This window comes from Anopheles coustani, chromosome 3 (genome assembly GCF_943734705.1).
Source record: "Anopheles coustani chromosome 3, idAnoCousDA_361_x.2, whole genome shotgun sequence".
NCBI lineage: Eukaryota > Metazoa > Arthropoda > Insecta > Diptera > Culicidae > Anopheles > Anopheles coustani.
Genome location: NC_071288.1, coordinates 64,600,005 through 64,616,741, shown reverse-complemented (window position 1 = coordinate 64,616,741; position 16,737 = coordinate 64,600,005). Strand labels below are relative to the sequence as shown.

At 41.9% G+C, this 16,737-nt stretch overlaps 4 protein-coding genes across 4 annotated transcripts in view; 2 read left to right on the top strand and 2 right to left on the bottom strand.

The window, feature by feature from the left end:
- LOC131259837 (glucose-6-phosphate 1-dehydrogenase) overlaps window positions 1–16,737 on the top strand; it is a 285,104-nt gene that overhangs the window by 188,863 nt on the left and 79,504 nt on the right. The gene's annotated exons all lie outside the window — the stretch shown is intronic.
- Window positions 1–16,737, bottom strand: part of LOC131259831 (serendipity locus protein alpha-like) — a 162,050-nt gene that overhangs the window by 94,865 nt on the left and 50,448 nt on the right. The window lies entirely within an intron of this gene.
- Window positions 411–1,166, bottom strand: LOC131265201 (adhesive plaque matrix protein-like). The gene is made up of 2 exons (XM_058267466.1): window positions 1,155–1,166; window positions 411–1,082 (listed from the first exon to the last, which is right to left on the bottom strand). Exons 1-2 carry the CDS (start codon window positions 1,164–1,166, stop codon window positions 411–413), a joined length of 684 nt encoding a protein of 227 aa, XP_058123449.1.
- On the top strand, window positions 2,856–3,612 carry LOC131265190 (adhesive plaque matrix protein-like). The gene is made up of 2 exons (XM_058267455.1): window positions 2,856–2,867; window positions 2,941–3,612. The coding sequence occupies exons 1-2, from the start codon at window positions 2,856–2,858 to the stop codon at window positions 3,610–3,612; spliced, it is 684 nt and encodes a 227-aa protein (XP_058123438.1).

Below are 16,737 nucleotides of genomic sequence, written 5' to 3'. Positions count from 1 at the left end.
CAACCTTATCAGGTAATGTGCATGCGAAAAAAAAATTGTACACTCAATAATCTACCTGCGGATGATCAGAAGTTTGCTTTAAAAATTGGATCAAAAGAAAATTAACTTTAGTTTAAATATGTTTGTATTTGTATAGTACTCTTGTGAGCTAAGGTTCAGTCAAGATTAAAAATTTAATAAGTAAAAGAACCTATGTAGAATAAGATTCGGTATGGTAAAACATTTATTTTTTTAACACTTATCTATCACACGACTATTTTGAGTCTAAATAAGATGTCATATGAATAAATTTTCAGTCATATGTCAAATGTGAAGCACTTATTAAAGTTTAAATACAGTTTTATTAGTTTCCAAAATATCACATTATTTCAATTATTACTCCGGCGTATTTTTTTTCAAAGAACAAATCTCTACCATCCGTGCGAAGCGATGCCCCCATAAGCGACGTTCGGTGCGTAGGAGAGAACCTTTCCTCCATAGATCTGAGCTGGCTGAGCCAGGATACTCTTTCCATACACTGGCTCTGCGATCAATGATTTCGACTGATAGATTGGTTCAGCGTACACGTTCTTGGTGTAGATCGGCTCAGATGCAATGGTCTTGGCGTAGACTGGCTCAGCAATGATGGTCTTGCCATAAGACGGCTCAGCGATGATGGTTTTACCATAAGTCGGCTCAGCGATGATGGTTTTACCATAAGACGGCTCAGCAATGATGGTCTTGCTATAAGACGGCTCAGCAATGATGGTCTTGCCATAAGACGGCTCACCAAGGAAGGTCTTGCCCATTGGAGCATAAGACAGCTGCTTCGGGGCGTATTCGAAGTTCTTCACATATTCTGGGGCCTGATAGAGGGACTGGGGAGCATTGTAGGATACTGGAAGAGCTTCCGTAAGCGCCAGAGGCTTGCTGACCACAACCGAGGGAGCGTGATACAGCTGAGGCTCCTGAATGATCGTCTTGCTCACAACTGGAGCCACATTCTTATGGATGGTGGAGTAACTCAAGGATGAGCCGTAAGAATGATCGGTTGGGATGTATCCAGCGCTGGCACAGGCAATAGATGCCATGAGTAGGACAAACTAGAAGGGATTAAGAGAATCAGGTTGATTAGATGGGAAGTTTTTTACCCTTCGCAAATTGATTAAACTCACCTTGAACGCCATTATTGATGGAAGTTAGATTCGCAGTGAGGTGCGTTGAAGAGGACTGTTCGGTGAATGATGTCGTTATGTTCAGTTGTTTCGGATTTTATAGGAGGCGACGATTGGCAAAAATTTAGCGAATAGAGGATGTGGTAGGGGAATGAAATAGATACACGGGTAGAGCACAGACTACGATCGGAAAATATCCGTTCGACGGTCGGTGAAAAATGAACTCTGTGTGTTTATACTTCGTATGTTCAAAGGTTCCTTTGAAGCCTCCAGCTTCGTTTATACTTAAGGCGCTTAAGTGTTTCCATGATTGTTTCTTTTCGAACGAAGTCGTTGGTAATCATTTCAATAATTACACAAAATGATGATAAATTCATAAAAAAAACTACAAATAGGATCCTCGGATAAGCAATTAACACTCTTTTTTTAAATAACAACCTTCAAATGTACGAATTCGTTGAGAATCCGCGGCATAAAACCTCGCGGATTTCTTCCCATACAAACGGGAACGAACGGATTTGCGAAAAGAGTTCATTTAGTTCATATTCGAAATGGCAGGTAAAATGAACACATTTGAGAGGAGGTGAGCGAAACTTTAGAGCCAGATTTGCCCGCGCTTTTCAATGTGAGTGACCTTTGACAACTCGATTCGAACGGATTTTATCCGATCGTAGTCCGTGCTGTACCCGACAGTCTGTTCCCGAGTTACGCGGTTTTTGCGTTCCACAGAAATCCGCGTATCTCGAATTTCCGCGTATCTCGAATATTGCTTGACACATAGTTTATATTAGGAGTTAAGAGATCGAGCTATTGTGTACATGTATCATCGAATATTCAAAATTTTTCTTTGTCCATTAATATGAATGCAATGCAAGCGTATTCAAACTACATAAATTGCAACAAACGAAATTAAAAGCGTAAGTTATGCAAATGTGTAATTTACACATTTTTTCGTGTGGTTGTACATCTCAGGAATTTAAATCGATGTAATAAACCCAATCTACTGTCAAATTTTGAAAACCGCGTATCTCCGAATCCGCGTAAGTCGAGAACCGCGTAACTCGAGAACAGACTGTACCTTCAAATTCGTGACAGTAGCTTTTCGTTATTCGTTGATCTATTTCAATATTATTTGTACATTTGTTTGATGTACTATTAAGATGGTGTCGTTGTATGTTTCTTATGATTGACATAAGTCATAAATTCGGAGCTTGAGACTATTAGATTTCGACTTGCTAAAAGTGTGTCGTTCCAACCAGTATTGCTTCTATATGCAGGTCAGTCTCTAATAATATTTGGTGTTGTATTCCCATGAACCATTAAGCATTGAAAATAAAAGCTAACGATGTCTACTTACTAAAATAAATCATCAAAATCTGGAGAAATGAAAATCTTTCCTAAGATTACTGACCCCAAACTCGTTGTAAATACTTAAGCTGGTTCTAATTTAAGTTAATTATCTAGCACAACTTCCAACAAAATTACTTGTGAACAACACTAAAGCCAGGTTACCGAAGTAGGAACCACGCAAAAAGAAGTGAAACAGACTTTTATTGATCAATTCCTCTCTCACATCCTCTATTCGCTAAATTTTCGTCAATGTTTGCCGCCTATATAAACCGAAACAGCTGATCGTATTGACATCATTCACTGAACAGTCCTCATCAAAGCACCTCACTGCGAATCTAATACCCATCAATAATGGCGTTCAAGGTGAGTTTAATCAATTTGTCGAAGTGTGAAAAACTCCCCATCTAATCAACCTGATTCTCTTAATCCCTTCTAGTTTGTCCTACTCGTGGCATCTATTGCCTGTGCCAGCGCTGGATACATCCCGACCGGTCATTCTTACGGCTCATCCTTGAGTTACTCCACCATCCATAAGAATGTGGCTCCAGTTGTGAGCAAGACGATCATTCAGGAGCCTCAGCTGTATCACGCTCCCTCGGTTGTGGTCAGCAAGCCTCTGGCGCTTACTGAAGCTCTTCCAGTATCCTACAATGCTCCCCAGTCCCTCTATCAGGCCCCAGAATATGTGAAGAACTTCGAATACGCCCCGAAGCAGCTGTCTTATGCTCCAATTGGCAAGACCTTCCTTGGTGAGCCGTCTTATGGCAAGACCATCATTGCTGAGCCGTCTTATAGCAAGACCATCATTGCTGAGCCGTCTTATGGTAAAACCATCATCGCTGAGCCGACTTATGGTAAAACCATCATCGCTGAGCCGTCTTATGGCAAGACCATCATTGCTGAGCCAGCCTACGCCAAGACCATTGTATCTGAGCCGATCTACACCAAGAACGTGTACGCTGAACCAATCTATCAGTCGAAATCATTGATCGCAGAGCCAGTGTACGGAAAGAGTATCCTGGCTCAGCCAGCTCAGATCTATGGAGGAAAGGTTCTCTCCTACGCACCGAACGTCGCTTATGGGGGCATCGCTTCGCACGGATGGTAGAGACTAGTTCGATGATGTAAAAAGTGCAGATTTTCTGATAGAAACCATGTGATTTATCGAATTTTAATAAAATTATACTTACTATACTAAATCGACGTCATTTATATTATTTGTTTACAATACTTCCAATTGTTTCTAAAAGTATTATCCTATGTTATTTCTTGACAATCTTTACTTAAAACAAACTAATTAAGATTTTCTGGTTATTGCAAAACGAATAAAAACAAATGCACATATATTAACATATGTTTAAACACCTTATTTAAATATACTGTATTTTCGCAAATCGTTAAGCGATATAAATACGAGGGGGGCCCAAAAGTAACGGGAATTGGGTTGTGGGGAGTGGAGGTAGAAAAGGGGATCGGGTCCATTTTTTTATAGTTTAGCCTTTCCATGATCAGTACGCAAAGTTTTGTTGCTGTCAGTGCATCCGCTCGTCTTTGAGAATTTTTCCAGTGTAACGATTTTGTTTTTATCTGCGAAAAAGTGAGATGGCCAACCATGGGGGGGTGGAACTGAGACCAACCTCGTTTTGGGCGCCCCCCAACGTCCCAATTTTATATTTTTTATATGAAAAAAAGCCATGTTTACTGAATTTTCCTATTTTCCGGCTTTTCCTAGAGAATTTTCAAATTCTCTTTTTTCCTAAACCTTCCTTGGGTAAAAACAAACGAATCATACGAAGACGTCATTAAGATGGGTCCAGTCAATATTGAGTTTTAGCATCACGAATAAACAAACATTCATTTTTATAGATATAAAGATTAGGACGTATTGTAGTTCTTTAAATTTCTTATGCGAGATGAATTGAATGTAGGTTTTGTGGTATATAAAAGTATAAACTGTGCTTGTCTTAAGATTTCCATAATATTAATTGCCCAATTAGGTAGTTTCAAACGACGTTCAGCTATTTACATTTTGTTAGGTAATAGCTTCAAACTAAACGAAATATTTTAAATGAGACCAAGTGGCTGTGAAGTGTTAGATAAGATGCATCTTATTATACGAATGGCAAGATAGTAAACCAACTACTTTCTTTTTGTGGGATGATCCGTTCGTGGTATAAATAAGACGGTACTGTCATCAAACACATCAGTGTGGTAGTTGTCCGTCTTCAGATCAAGTGTTAAACGGTCACAGTTGCAACAATGTTTATGGTAAGGAAGAAGAGCCTTATGCTTTAATAATCTATTCACTATAGTTATGATACAGAATTTAATTTAAATTTGTTGTTTTTATTGTTTACAGCTGATCATCGTTCTCATGTGCATGACGTTAGGAATGGGACACGAAAATAAGGCTTATCAAAATCTTCTAATCAGTTCCGGACCAGGAAAAGAATTCGATGTGAAGAGTTCGATACAACCAGCAGTCAGTTATGTGAGCTTTATTCAACATATCATCCCGAATCGGAAACCAAACTCCATGGTGCCTATCCTTACTGTCACTCCTACTCCTGTTCCTTCTACGATTCCTCCGCCCACAAAAGGCCATCCTGTTCAACCTCCACATCATCAGAGCTTTTCATCATTCCGCGAGGGAATTGAAAAGAATAATGTTGCCCCCGTTTTCCGTCCATCGAAGGCGGAAGGCCACTTTGTGCCTATCGTTAACCGCGTTCCGTACGCAGAGAATGAACAAATGCATACGACTAGGGCACCTACACTAAAATATAACACCGTTGTTTGGCCACAGCAGAACAACTACCAACCAGCGTATCATACGGCGTACGACGCACCGATCTATGTTCCAAGAATGGTGTCATTCACCCCGAGATATATTAGCTCAATTCAAAATGAAAGAGGGCCTGCAAAAGGAGTAAATCCTGCTTACAGTAGACACAATGTTCCAGCGAGCAAACCACGTCCAGTACACTTGAGTAAAGGACTTAGCTACAATCCTCGATTTATTAATACCCACCCAAATGTTCCGACGACGTGGTAAAAGCATTGATTTCAATTGTATTCAAAATTCATGTGTTTTATCCAATTCGATAATTTTGATTGAAGTCTATTAAAACCTTTTGTCTAATAATTTGTTTCTAGCATGGGTTAATTTGGAAAAATAAAATGAAATAACAAAATTGTAAAACGATAAGTAAACAAACACATGATGAAAAATAAACTTTTCTTTTTAATAATTAATTTAGAGAATTTAATAATAAGTAATATGGACCCACCGCCAGTAACATTGCTCAACGGTGGCAACATTATGTTGCGAAATACAATTTGCAAAAACTATCACTTCGACGGTTTCGACGGAAAGTCCGAACGAAAACGGCTGTTTACACTTCATTTCCATTCATCAACTCGCCCCGCTGTCGCGGTTGTCATGGATGTCTTGGATCAATTTGCTAGAAGCTGCGAATTTATTTCACGCCCCTTTGGTGCTAGATCTTTAGCCCAACCGATTGGATGGATGATAGCTCAACGATGTTGAACGGGCGTTATATTTGATTGTCACATGTTCGTTCAGCACAGTGGGTCCCGCATGCCTAGCACTCCCATAGCGGTTTGTTACTGCACCGAAGGTCATTTGTCTAGGCAGCCTGCTGACGGTTACGAAATTCAAATGGGGTGTCAAGAAATATACAGAATAAATTGGTATATGACGAAAAATGCTATGTTATGTGAAATGAGCGTAGTGCACGGGTGAAGTGATACTTACTGTTGCCAAACATTGTAAAAACTGTTGTTGGTATCTGGTATTTTTAGGCTTAAAAATCCTGAATGAGTCAGATATTGTTATTTAATTATTTTATTATTTCATCTCTCCTTTAAAACTACACGATTTATGCTCCAAATGAATACAGTTAGACTTTTCTTCTAACAACTCTTTTCTTTCTTTCAACTTTTTCTTTTGTTTTCTATAATAAGCGGAAAAACAAACAAAAAAATCATAGTTATTCCTATGCGAAATCTTAAATGTTTTATTTACAGAAGAGAATTATGAATATTACACAACCGATACGTCATCGAAAGAGAACTGCACATTCGTAATATTTAGACTGTTCCCATGAGAAAATATTATTTGCATGGAATTAGTATATAAATTTAATACTTTAAATATGAGCAAACTAGTCACTTAATTATAAACTGACAGATTGAGCTTTAATTGATCTGAGAACATCTCGAGGCAGTAGTGTTTAAGAGCAGACAAATCAAACACTAAAACCAAATGTATTTTCTGATTACATACAACTACTCAAAATACCACCAATTAAATCGAATGTGATCTATGTATTACTAAAGTTGTAGCGGGAGATGAAATATAATTTTAGTTTCACGAAGCAATTCGTGACGAATGTGACGAAAACTAAGGTTTTTTTACTATACTGTCATAAGGATCAATATTCACTTACGGATTTAGTTGCACGCAGCCGGAAGTACGGCATGGAGCTTTTACATCGTCTATCGTAATTTATAAATAGAAAATAGGACTGTATTACTGGTTTTTTATTATCTTCTAAAATTTGACGGTCAGGGTTACTAAATCGGTCACGGGCTCTAAAATATTGATTAGCAAAAATCGATCGTTTCCTGTTTTGTTCGATCCCCTCTACGAAAATCTGCTCCACTTTGCTCACACGAGCGCATGATTTATTTATTTATTTCACCCATTGTCGACCATGGCGGCGCAGGCAGATGTCGGCCGATCTTCAAGGACAAACCGAAACATCGAACGCTTCCTAAATCCGGTTTGACCGTGCTCTTCACAGATAAGGCCCGCTCTACGATAACCCTCCCGGGGATGGCCTCCTGGGCGGCACTTTCGTGAAACTCGTACCGTGCCTTCCCGTTCGATCCGGACGGTTAGAGGAGCGTGCGACCAAGGTGAACGGGTGATCCAGCTTTACTTCTGCCACCTTCTGGAGAAAACGGAAGGCTCGTCGTGTGCAAGTCGCCTGTCAACTTCTTGCGGTCAAGCGGAGCTGTGCTGGTCGTGTAGTTAATTTCCCATCGTTTTCGCGAAACGTGTCCTGTGCGGTCCAGTTTGACTCGGGCTCTCGTGTTCGGTGCCACCATAAACCGGTTTTGCATCCAACATCACACTGCGCTGGGAAACTGATGCTGCTGAGCGGGCACTTTTACTTTCGTTGTACAAATTCACCTCTGCGACTGAGGCAGCTTAATGTCATGCCGCTCATGGCAACAATTATCGCGCGGTGCAGCGGAGCGAACTCATCGAACCGAGCGCCGATGGCAGTTTAATTTTAAACCATCGAAATTGGCCCCAAATACACAAAACTAGGCATCATGTAACTGTCCATTAAAATGCCACGACTAGCGGGAACGGTTGCGTTTTCAAGGTTGAGTTCCGCCGGCTGCAGCCTCGCGAGTCCGACGACGACGACGGAGAAAGTCTAACCGGGCCGGTTCCGAAAACGAAAACCTGGACGAAAAGCGGGCGTCACGCGACGCTGATCTCGCCCGTGAACAACATGACGTAATGTGAAAAGGGTCGCCCTCGCCTGGAAGTGGGCCCGATTACACCTGATAAATGGTAAAGGGAGCTCCCTTGTTGCTGGGAACTCGGCCAGTGGCACACTTTTACAGGCAATCCATTTGGGCCACCCGTCGCTCGGCGTCAAAGGTTTAAGGGCATACGGTTATCTCGGTTATTGTAGCACTTTGTGGCAACTATCCAGACTGGTTTCAAATTTCCACCAATAGTTTGTTGGCTTAAGATTCATAAATGAAACATGATTTTCTTTCCACCGACATCGGTGCTGAAGAGTCGAACAATGTGTTACATCTTTTGGATACCAGAAAAAAAAAACAAATTGATTCGACACGTTCGCTTTCGTGTAATGTCCAGCTGTTATCGATGAGAGCATTGATTGGGTTGTCGGTCGATTGGGCCCGAAATGTATTGTTTCAACATTTATGCGCTGACTGCAGAAACCATAGATCGCTATGGAAAGGTAATGATGCAAGTCGGTGACCATCGCAAATTCCGCATGCCATGAGGAACTCTTCATGTACGGATGAAAACGAAATTGATTTGATGTTTTATTAAATTTTTCGCACATTCGCACTGTCGCAGAGGTTAAGTTTTGCTTTTTCATCATAGCTGAAACACTTCGTCATTTATAGAAAAACCTCAGCCACACGCTTTCCTTCATGGCTGTTTATACAATTGGTCTCGTCCGATGCCGAACCGAATCGACGCATTTTCGACGTTCGGTCAGGTGTGAAATTTATTTGGAGATGTCCGCAACGGCGCATGCACTCGTAAGCTCCCCGGTAGAGTGAAGAGCGTCCTCGTGGCTGTCGATTTGTACGGCTGCTTACTGGAACACCTCGATAGGAAAGTGGCCTTTTGCCAAATGGCACAATCGTAGCATCGCAAGGTGCACCACTCTGCAGATGGTGCTACTGCTACGTATATGAAGCACACTTTAGCGCTGTCTCTAGGAACTTGTTAAAAAAAGAGTAGTTCTGCCATAAACTCTTAAGAAATTGGAAAATAATAATCAAGTGTCAATAACCGACAAAAAGTTCATTAAATGTGTCGTTTTGAGAACATGTACTAATAATGTTGTAACCATTGTGTAGAATAAGTTAAATCATATGTGTTGAAATAAGTTGTACATCATTACAGAGGAATATTATATCTGGCTAAGTTTTTGCTCTCAATGCATACATTTTACTTACATTAGTTTGATGTTTATGTTAACAACCTTAACAATAATATTTGATTCCGCGAAAACCGACCTTTTTTTCCACGAAGCAGACACGTAACAAAAATATTTCACAACCCTGTTTAAAACTCGATCTCAAAACATCATATTCTCAATGAGAAAAGTATTAGAAAGTAAAGATTAAACAGAAAAGCCAAACATAACTTTTCTCTGGTTGTTTTTACAAATTTTTACAAAATAATAGGTTGTGATTTTAGAACTGAGCAGAAGTCAGATGGAATTATTCAGCATTTTGACAGCGTTAACGGAGATTTTATGTAAAGCAGCTAATTAACATGTTAAGCGCTGTGCGCAAATTGCACTGCTTTCCGTTCTGCCAGCGATTCGCAGAAACGCCGACCTACCTAACGGGCTCTGTCGGTCCGAGCAGACCGACGTCGGCTTACGGGAAAGAACACTGTCAGCCCCACGGGACCGACGTAGCGCTTAACGTGTTGACACATCAACAACGATTACTTTTATAAAATAATAGCTCCATCCCATTATAAAAAAAAATAATTCAGCAAAATTAGCAATTCAACCATAAAAAGAAAACTTACTTCTCGTCCTAGAAAGAAAAAGATAATAACAACAAAACTTCTTCTGCTTTTACAAGGAAACTACTTCGTTAATCAACAGCTTTATTACGTATTTAGCATCAAAATAACATATCAAAATCACCTAAAGGTTCGTTATAAACATTTTTTTACTGTTTAAAAAAAATTTGTGAAGACTGTAATATAGTATTCATTTTTAACGTTGGTCTGTCTCTAATGGCAAAAAAATATCTTTGCCCATCACTATCAAACCATTGTTCATGATAACATTAGTTTCCTGTACAGGACCTTATGGGATAGTTTCGTTTTGAATAAAGTGGCAGTAAAGAGTACAATGGTAAAAGAATTATCTGATGAAAACAAAGCCCTTGTTGAACCTTGACGATGCATTAAAAGGTAAAATTGTACTTGAGAGCATTTATTAATTTTGAAGCGATAAAATCTGTCTAGTAAGCATCGATTCAGCCCATATGCCAATTATAACTGATGGCTACACGGTCACGAGTGCTTCGTACGACGAGCTTGGTCACAATTAAAAATATAAGTTTGTACTTCCCAGGTTAAAAATGAGCTCCATACGGTACGGCATCCAACCAAACATGCATGCTCACTGCCGTCAACTCGCTTTCTCGATCTTACGTCTTCTCTTTCGCATTTCCCGACTCCCGTTGGTGGCTCCATCCGGTGTTCGATTTCCAATCGTGCCGACTCGGCTCAATGTCAAGAGGTGTGAATTGTGGGACGCTATGGCCAAGGTCCCCACCGAACCCTCTCTGCTCACACCGGTTACGGAGCATTGTAGCGGGCACATTGTTGCGAAGGATCGGGTCCCTACCATCGAGGGTCTTCAAGTGACTCATCTCGGCAGGAAAGAGACTCTCCAGAGGCAGGGCTAGCCTACGACCTCGGCCGTATGAGGTGCGCATAAGTTCGCATTGCTGGTGGTTCATTTTTTTCGTATGATTAATTGCGAACGAACTGGACGTACATCGGAGTCTGGGACGAGCCGGAGGCAGTGAACCACAGCAGCAGCAGCAGCAGCAGCAGCCGTTTGGACACGAAGGTCGGTGGCCTGGGCGGCCACCATTAGCTGCAAACTAATCGCTCTAACGACGTGGATGTGGTCTTGCGAGAAACGCAATAATCATCACAACGCAGCCGTTTTAACCTACCTAAGTTTTGATGTTTTATTTGCGTGCCGCTGGAACCGGAGATACCCTTGGGCCGTGTGCGTCGCGCAGTGAAAGGTTCCGGTTCTAGACGGTGGACAGGAGGAAGGAGATATAAATTAGGTAAAAATATTGCCTATCGAGGCGGGCTCTAACTCCTTGGAAAACGGTCAATAAAAAACCATGGCGATCTTGAAAGCCGTCCCACGTCGGTCCGCTCGACGCTGTAAACTGTACCGGAAATCAATAAAGGAGACTAGTTCTATTTCGATCCTTGGAGCGATTTTATTCCACCGTATGATGTTTGTTCAACGATCGTTTAGATAAATGATTTGTTCAAGAACACATGCATGTGACGTAAATGAATATCCACTCATAAGAAAATAATTAAAATGTCGGTTAATTATCTGGTACCATTTTCAATTTGCACTAGCCCTATAGATTCATACAAAACTGTTGGAGCAATACTGCAGTTTTGCTGCAGTACATCAATACTGCATTAATACTGCAGTTTAGAACATTGCTTCTATAGCACCGACCTTTTTAAAAAAAATGGAAAATTTAAAAACGATTTAAAATCTCTCCATAACCCATCTATTCATTTTTTCATAGAAAGATATTCGCGCTGTGAACATTTCTTTTATATTTTACATTTCCGTTCCCGCCGAGCAAAGTATATTCAACCATGGGCTAATAACTACATTCATATAAATGCATGTTCATAAGCTTGAACATGATATCGCACAAAATAAACAAAAAGATTTCTTTAATCAACATTAAACATAATGGTAGTGATCTTTAATATGAATTTTATGAACTTGCCCAATAATATTATTGTAATGAAAAAAATCCCAAAACTTGTAATACAGGTTTTTGCATGTCAAGATATCCTTCCCACATCCCAAATGTACAATATCCTTATGTTAGAATCTTTAAACAATATGAAAGTCAAGCGGATCATGTTTACAAATTTTGTTTGTTTTTGAAAGCAGCTAGTTAAAGGTGGGAGATCTGGTCAGCAACCAGCCAGAGGTCCTCTCGCGGTGGGCTCAGTACTTCGATGAATTACTAAATGATCAGTTTAACGAGCAGCTGGAGGCTCCACCAGCAGATGAAATCATGCTTCAGCCACCTAGCATTGAAGAAACACGAAAGGCTATCCGTCGCCTCAAGAACAACAAGTCGCCTGGCACGGACGGAATAACAGCCGAACTGATCAAAAACGGAGGCGCAAATCTAGAGAACGAAATTCATCGACTGATATCTGAGATATGGGATAGCGAATCGATGCCTTGTGATTGGAATCTTGGTATCATCTACCCCATATACAAAAAGGGAGATAAGTTAGACTGCAGTAACTACAGGGGTATTACGGTGTTGAATACCGCCTACAAAATATTCTCCCTCGTTCTTCAGGAACGACTTGACCCATACGCTGAAGAGATAGTAGGAAACTATCAGAGGGGATTCCGAAGAGGGAGATCAACCACTGATCAGATCTTCACCATGCGGCAAGTCTTGGAGAAGATGGCAGAGTACCAACAAAACACTTTCCATCTCTTCATTGACTTTAAAGCCGCATATGATAGCATAGCCAGGGTAAAACTGTATCAAGCCATGAGCTCATTTGGAATCCCGGCTAAATTAATCAGACTTGTAAGAATGACCATGACCAACGTCACTTGTCAGGTGAAGGTGGATGGAAAACTCTCAAGTCCCTTTGCTACCACCAAGGGACTGCGCCAAGGGGATGGGCTTGCCTGCATACTCTTCAACCTAGCGCTAGAGAGGGCCATCCGAGACTCGGAGGTGGAAACTTCGGGGACCATCTTCTATAAGTCAATCCAGATCCTGGCATACGCTGATGATATTGATATTATTGGTAGAAGGCTCTCCTATGTAGCAGAAGCATACCAAAGGATCGAGCAAGCGGCGAATAACCTCGGGCTGCAGATAAACGAGGGGAAAACCAAGATGATGGTGGCACCATCAGCGGCCCTGCCAACAATTGCCGAAAGCCTACGCGGGGGTGACGTACAAGTAGGTGAACGCACTTTTGAAGTCGTCCAAAATTTCACCTATCTTGGGTCAAAGGTCAGCACCGACAACAACATTGAAGATGAAATTCGCGCTAGGGTGCTGGCAGCCAACCGGTCATATTACAGTCTGAGAAATCTCTTCCACTCACGATACCTGTCAAGACAGTCGAAGCTGGGACTATACCGAACATTCATAGTACCAGTGCTCACATACGCCTCCGAGACATGGACTCTGTCCAAATCTGACGAAACCCTCTTAGCCGTGTTCGAGAGGAAGATGCTCAGGAGGATTTTTGGCCCCGTATGTGAGGAGGGACAATGGAGGAGCCGCTATAACGACGAGCTCTACGAGCTGTACGGTGACCTTACTGTCGTACAGCGAATTAGACTCGCCAGGCTCCGGTGGGCTGGTCATGTCATGAGAATGGCACCGGACGACCCAGCCCGTAAAGTCCTTTTAGGCTGTCCCCAAGGACAGAGGAGGCGTGGTAGGCCTAAATTGAGATGGAAGGATGGCGTAGACGAAGCCGCCAATAAAGCCGGGATACGGAATTGGACCAGCGTGGCGAGCGACCGTGAGCGGTTTCGGATGGAGCTTCGTCAGGCCAAGACCGCTCAGCGGTTGTAGCGCCACATAAGTAAGTAAGTAAGTTAAAGGTGAGGTCAAATCAATGTTAAAGAGTTAAACAAAATTTACCTTATACTGAATACTTTTTCTCGAAATAGAAGTTCGAAAATCATTTTTCAAAAGATGCTATATTCAAGTTTTAATCATAAAAGTCTAATTTGTTAGATGTTTGGACCATTAGCAAACCTGACAATCCTCTTATACATCAGCCCCGAGGCACTGAAAACGTATGTAACCCACGTTGTGGTTTTCGCTGAGCTACTCGTACCACTAACATGCAGCGACACTAGTACTGGAAGCTGTGTAGTCTCCAGATGAGATGGGCTGGTTTCCACCGAGTGACAGAATAATTTCTTCAGCTTATACCTCCCACCGAGGCTGGGTAGGGTCCCTTCGAGAGGGAGAGAAAGGACAATGTGACATTTGTTGGTGTCGCAAAGCGGGACGTGCTGTTTAGTAGTTGTCTGCTGTATTCTCCCAATACCCCGTTTGGCGGGACCGGTACACCATGAATAGGTGTTAAATTTGTATGAATAATAATTACGGATAATGTATGCGAGATTTCGTTACCCGGCACCGAACGCGCCCGTTTCGCAGTGCAATGTATAACAGTACGTCGATCTGCCTGGTTGCGCAACCCATGTCGTTCGAATGATGGCTCCAATGAAACCTGCGCAATTCCCAGACATCCGAGCGCCAGCCTACCGCGGTCAACAGGGCAGACAAATGTCAAATTCAACGGAGCACATGAATCAACTTGCTACGGAGGAGCTCTCGATCGAGCTCTGGTTGGCTATGCGGCCCTTAGCGGTTCGGGTGGCCTCCGGGGTAGTGATTGATGCTTGCGGCCAACGATCGTTTCTCCAAATAGCCGAAGAAAGCCCTCCGCTAATGGACAGTAAAGGATTACGTGCCAGATGTTGAACAGGTGGATTAAGTTATTAGGTGAGTGCCGATAATGATCTACGGTGCTGTGGTAGACCGTGGCTGTTGACAAATGGAATGATATATTACTGGTGGCGTAAAGTAGTTCGATCCTCTTAGGCTTAGGGCTTAGGGCTAAACCGATGAGAGGTGATACTCACTTTGTCTGAAGTGAGCAGTTCACGAACACAATCACAACTCGCACCCTTGACTGTTATATGATCATGTAATAGAAGACAATAATAGCTCCCAAAATGCGCTGAGTGGAGCTTTTATTGCTGTCTATAAAACCGTACCAGCACCCAAGTTCCGTCTAGCATCTGAAACGTCTACTAGCTACAAACGTTCATATTTCCTAGTACACCAGAAGGCACTCATATCCGGATTTGTTTTCTGGAGGTCACGTTTTTGGGCACGCAAAAATACTTAATGTCACCGGGCAAGTTCAATTTCACCTCACCCTCAAGTTCAACGTCTTCAGACCGGCACCTTGCGGATGCTCAGGGCAGATGCTTGCTCATGACATTGAACTCGAAAGTAGGATCCTCAGCGATGAGCGTAGCTTCCTCTCCCCGACCGGGTGCCTCCGAAAACCGGTTGCTGCGGTCGTCTACTCGTCTGCAGAAAATGAAGATGTAACCGATGCGTTGCAGAAGGCTGGCGGATCAGCTGATGGTAGCAGCAACTCTTTTCAGGGGGTCGCACACATAAACACGCACGATGCTGTGTGGCAAACAGGCGCATCTTCCGTTGATTCACCGTGTCGACATGGCGCTTATGGAAGATGCAAGAAGAGCAGGAAGCGTACGCAAACGGGTGAATGTCCGCTGGTGGCATTGATCGATCGGGCTTGGAGATGTTCGCTTGATCAGTTGATTATGCAAGATACCGGTGCAATTTGGAGGCTTGGTTCCAGCCAGCTGTTGCATCGTTTATTGGGTTCTTTAATAGATGGACTTTGAAGGTTTAAAAATGTTTGGTCGTATTTATTACTTCTTTTGTTTGAGGCCTTGTATTAAAAGATAAAATAAAATTTAAATATAGAGTTATAACTGGTATAACGGGTAGTGTCAGGTGTGACCCGAGTATACGTATGTCATCTACTCTCCGTCAGCACCTGTCACTAGAGATCAGGAAGAACGGTCTCTTTGAACTGAACCGTCTAGGAGAACGGACGAAATATATCGATCGGTCGATCATCGAGAACACGACACATTATTGGCGCAGCCGGTAGGATGTGAGTATAGTGAACAGGTTAAAACAGTGCAAATTAGTGATTCACTTTTTTTGTGATCCTTTGTGTAAGAGTACCCGAAACTCGTTTTTTTATTAAGCGTGGTTTCATCTCCGATCGATCGTCAAAGATCGGGTGATTTGTGGTGCCGCCGTCCTGTAACGTGCTCACATCAATTTTATTCGTCCCATCTTTTGTCTCCTTTGACCCAGTTTTTTTTCAAAGAGCATCGAACTTGGCGTTCGAAAGATAGTGCGCACTACAAGATAGACGCGTTATCTAAATACAAAACCGCACTACCAGATAGACGGCTTTTGTGATCTATTGTAGTTTTTTTTCTACCTCTTCTGTTTATTGCAATTGTATGAGTGACCTGGATAAGCTATTATTTAGCAGACGCGACCACGTGAGTGATAGTGAATATAGTGAAAGTGCTGATTCAATAGATTCTGGAAGTTTAGCTCACATTCCGATTCCTAACTTAAACATTGAGCTAGGAGCGATGTCGCTCGAACAATCGCAATCCCAAATGGGAACGACAGAAAATGTGTTAACGCAAGTGATTTCACAGTTAAACATTTTAAATGATAAAATAGAACAAATAACTGCAAAGCAGGAAGCGTATGAAGCCACGGTACAAAGGCCATCGAACTTTGGAAACACGTGTTCATCAAACACGATTGCAGAGCCTGTTTCATTGCCTCTTGTTACTAGTGATGTTTTTCGGATCCCCGATCCAATAAAATCAATACCGCCTTATGATGGAAATCGAAAACAGCTACAGTCTTGGTTAACAGTAGTAGAAAACACTCTGAAAATTTTCAAAGATTTAGTAAGCTCCCAGGTGTACGCTATTTACAAACAATCTATTTTAAATAAAATTTGTGG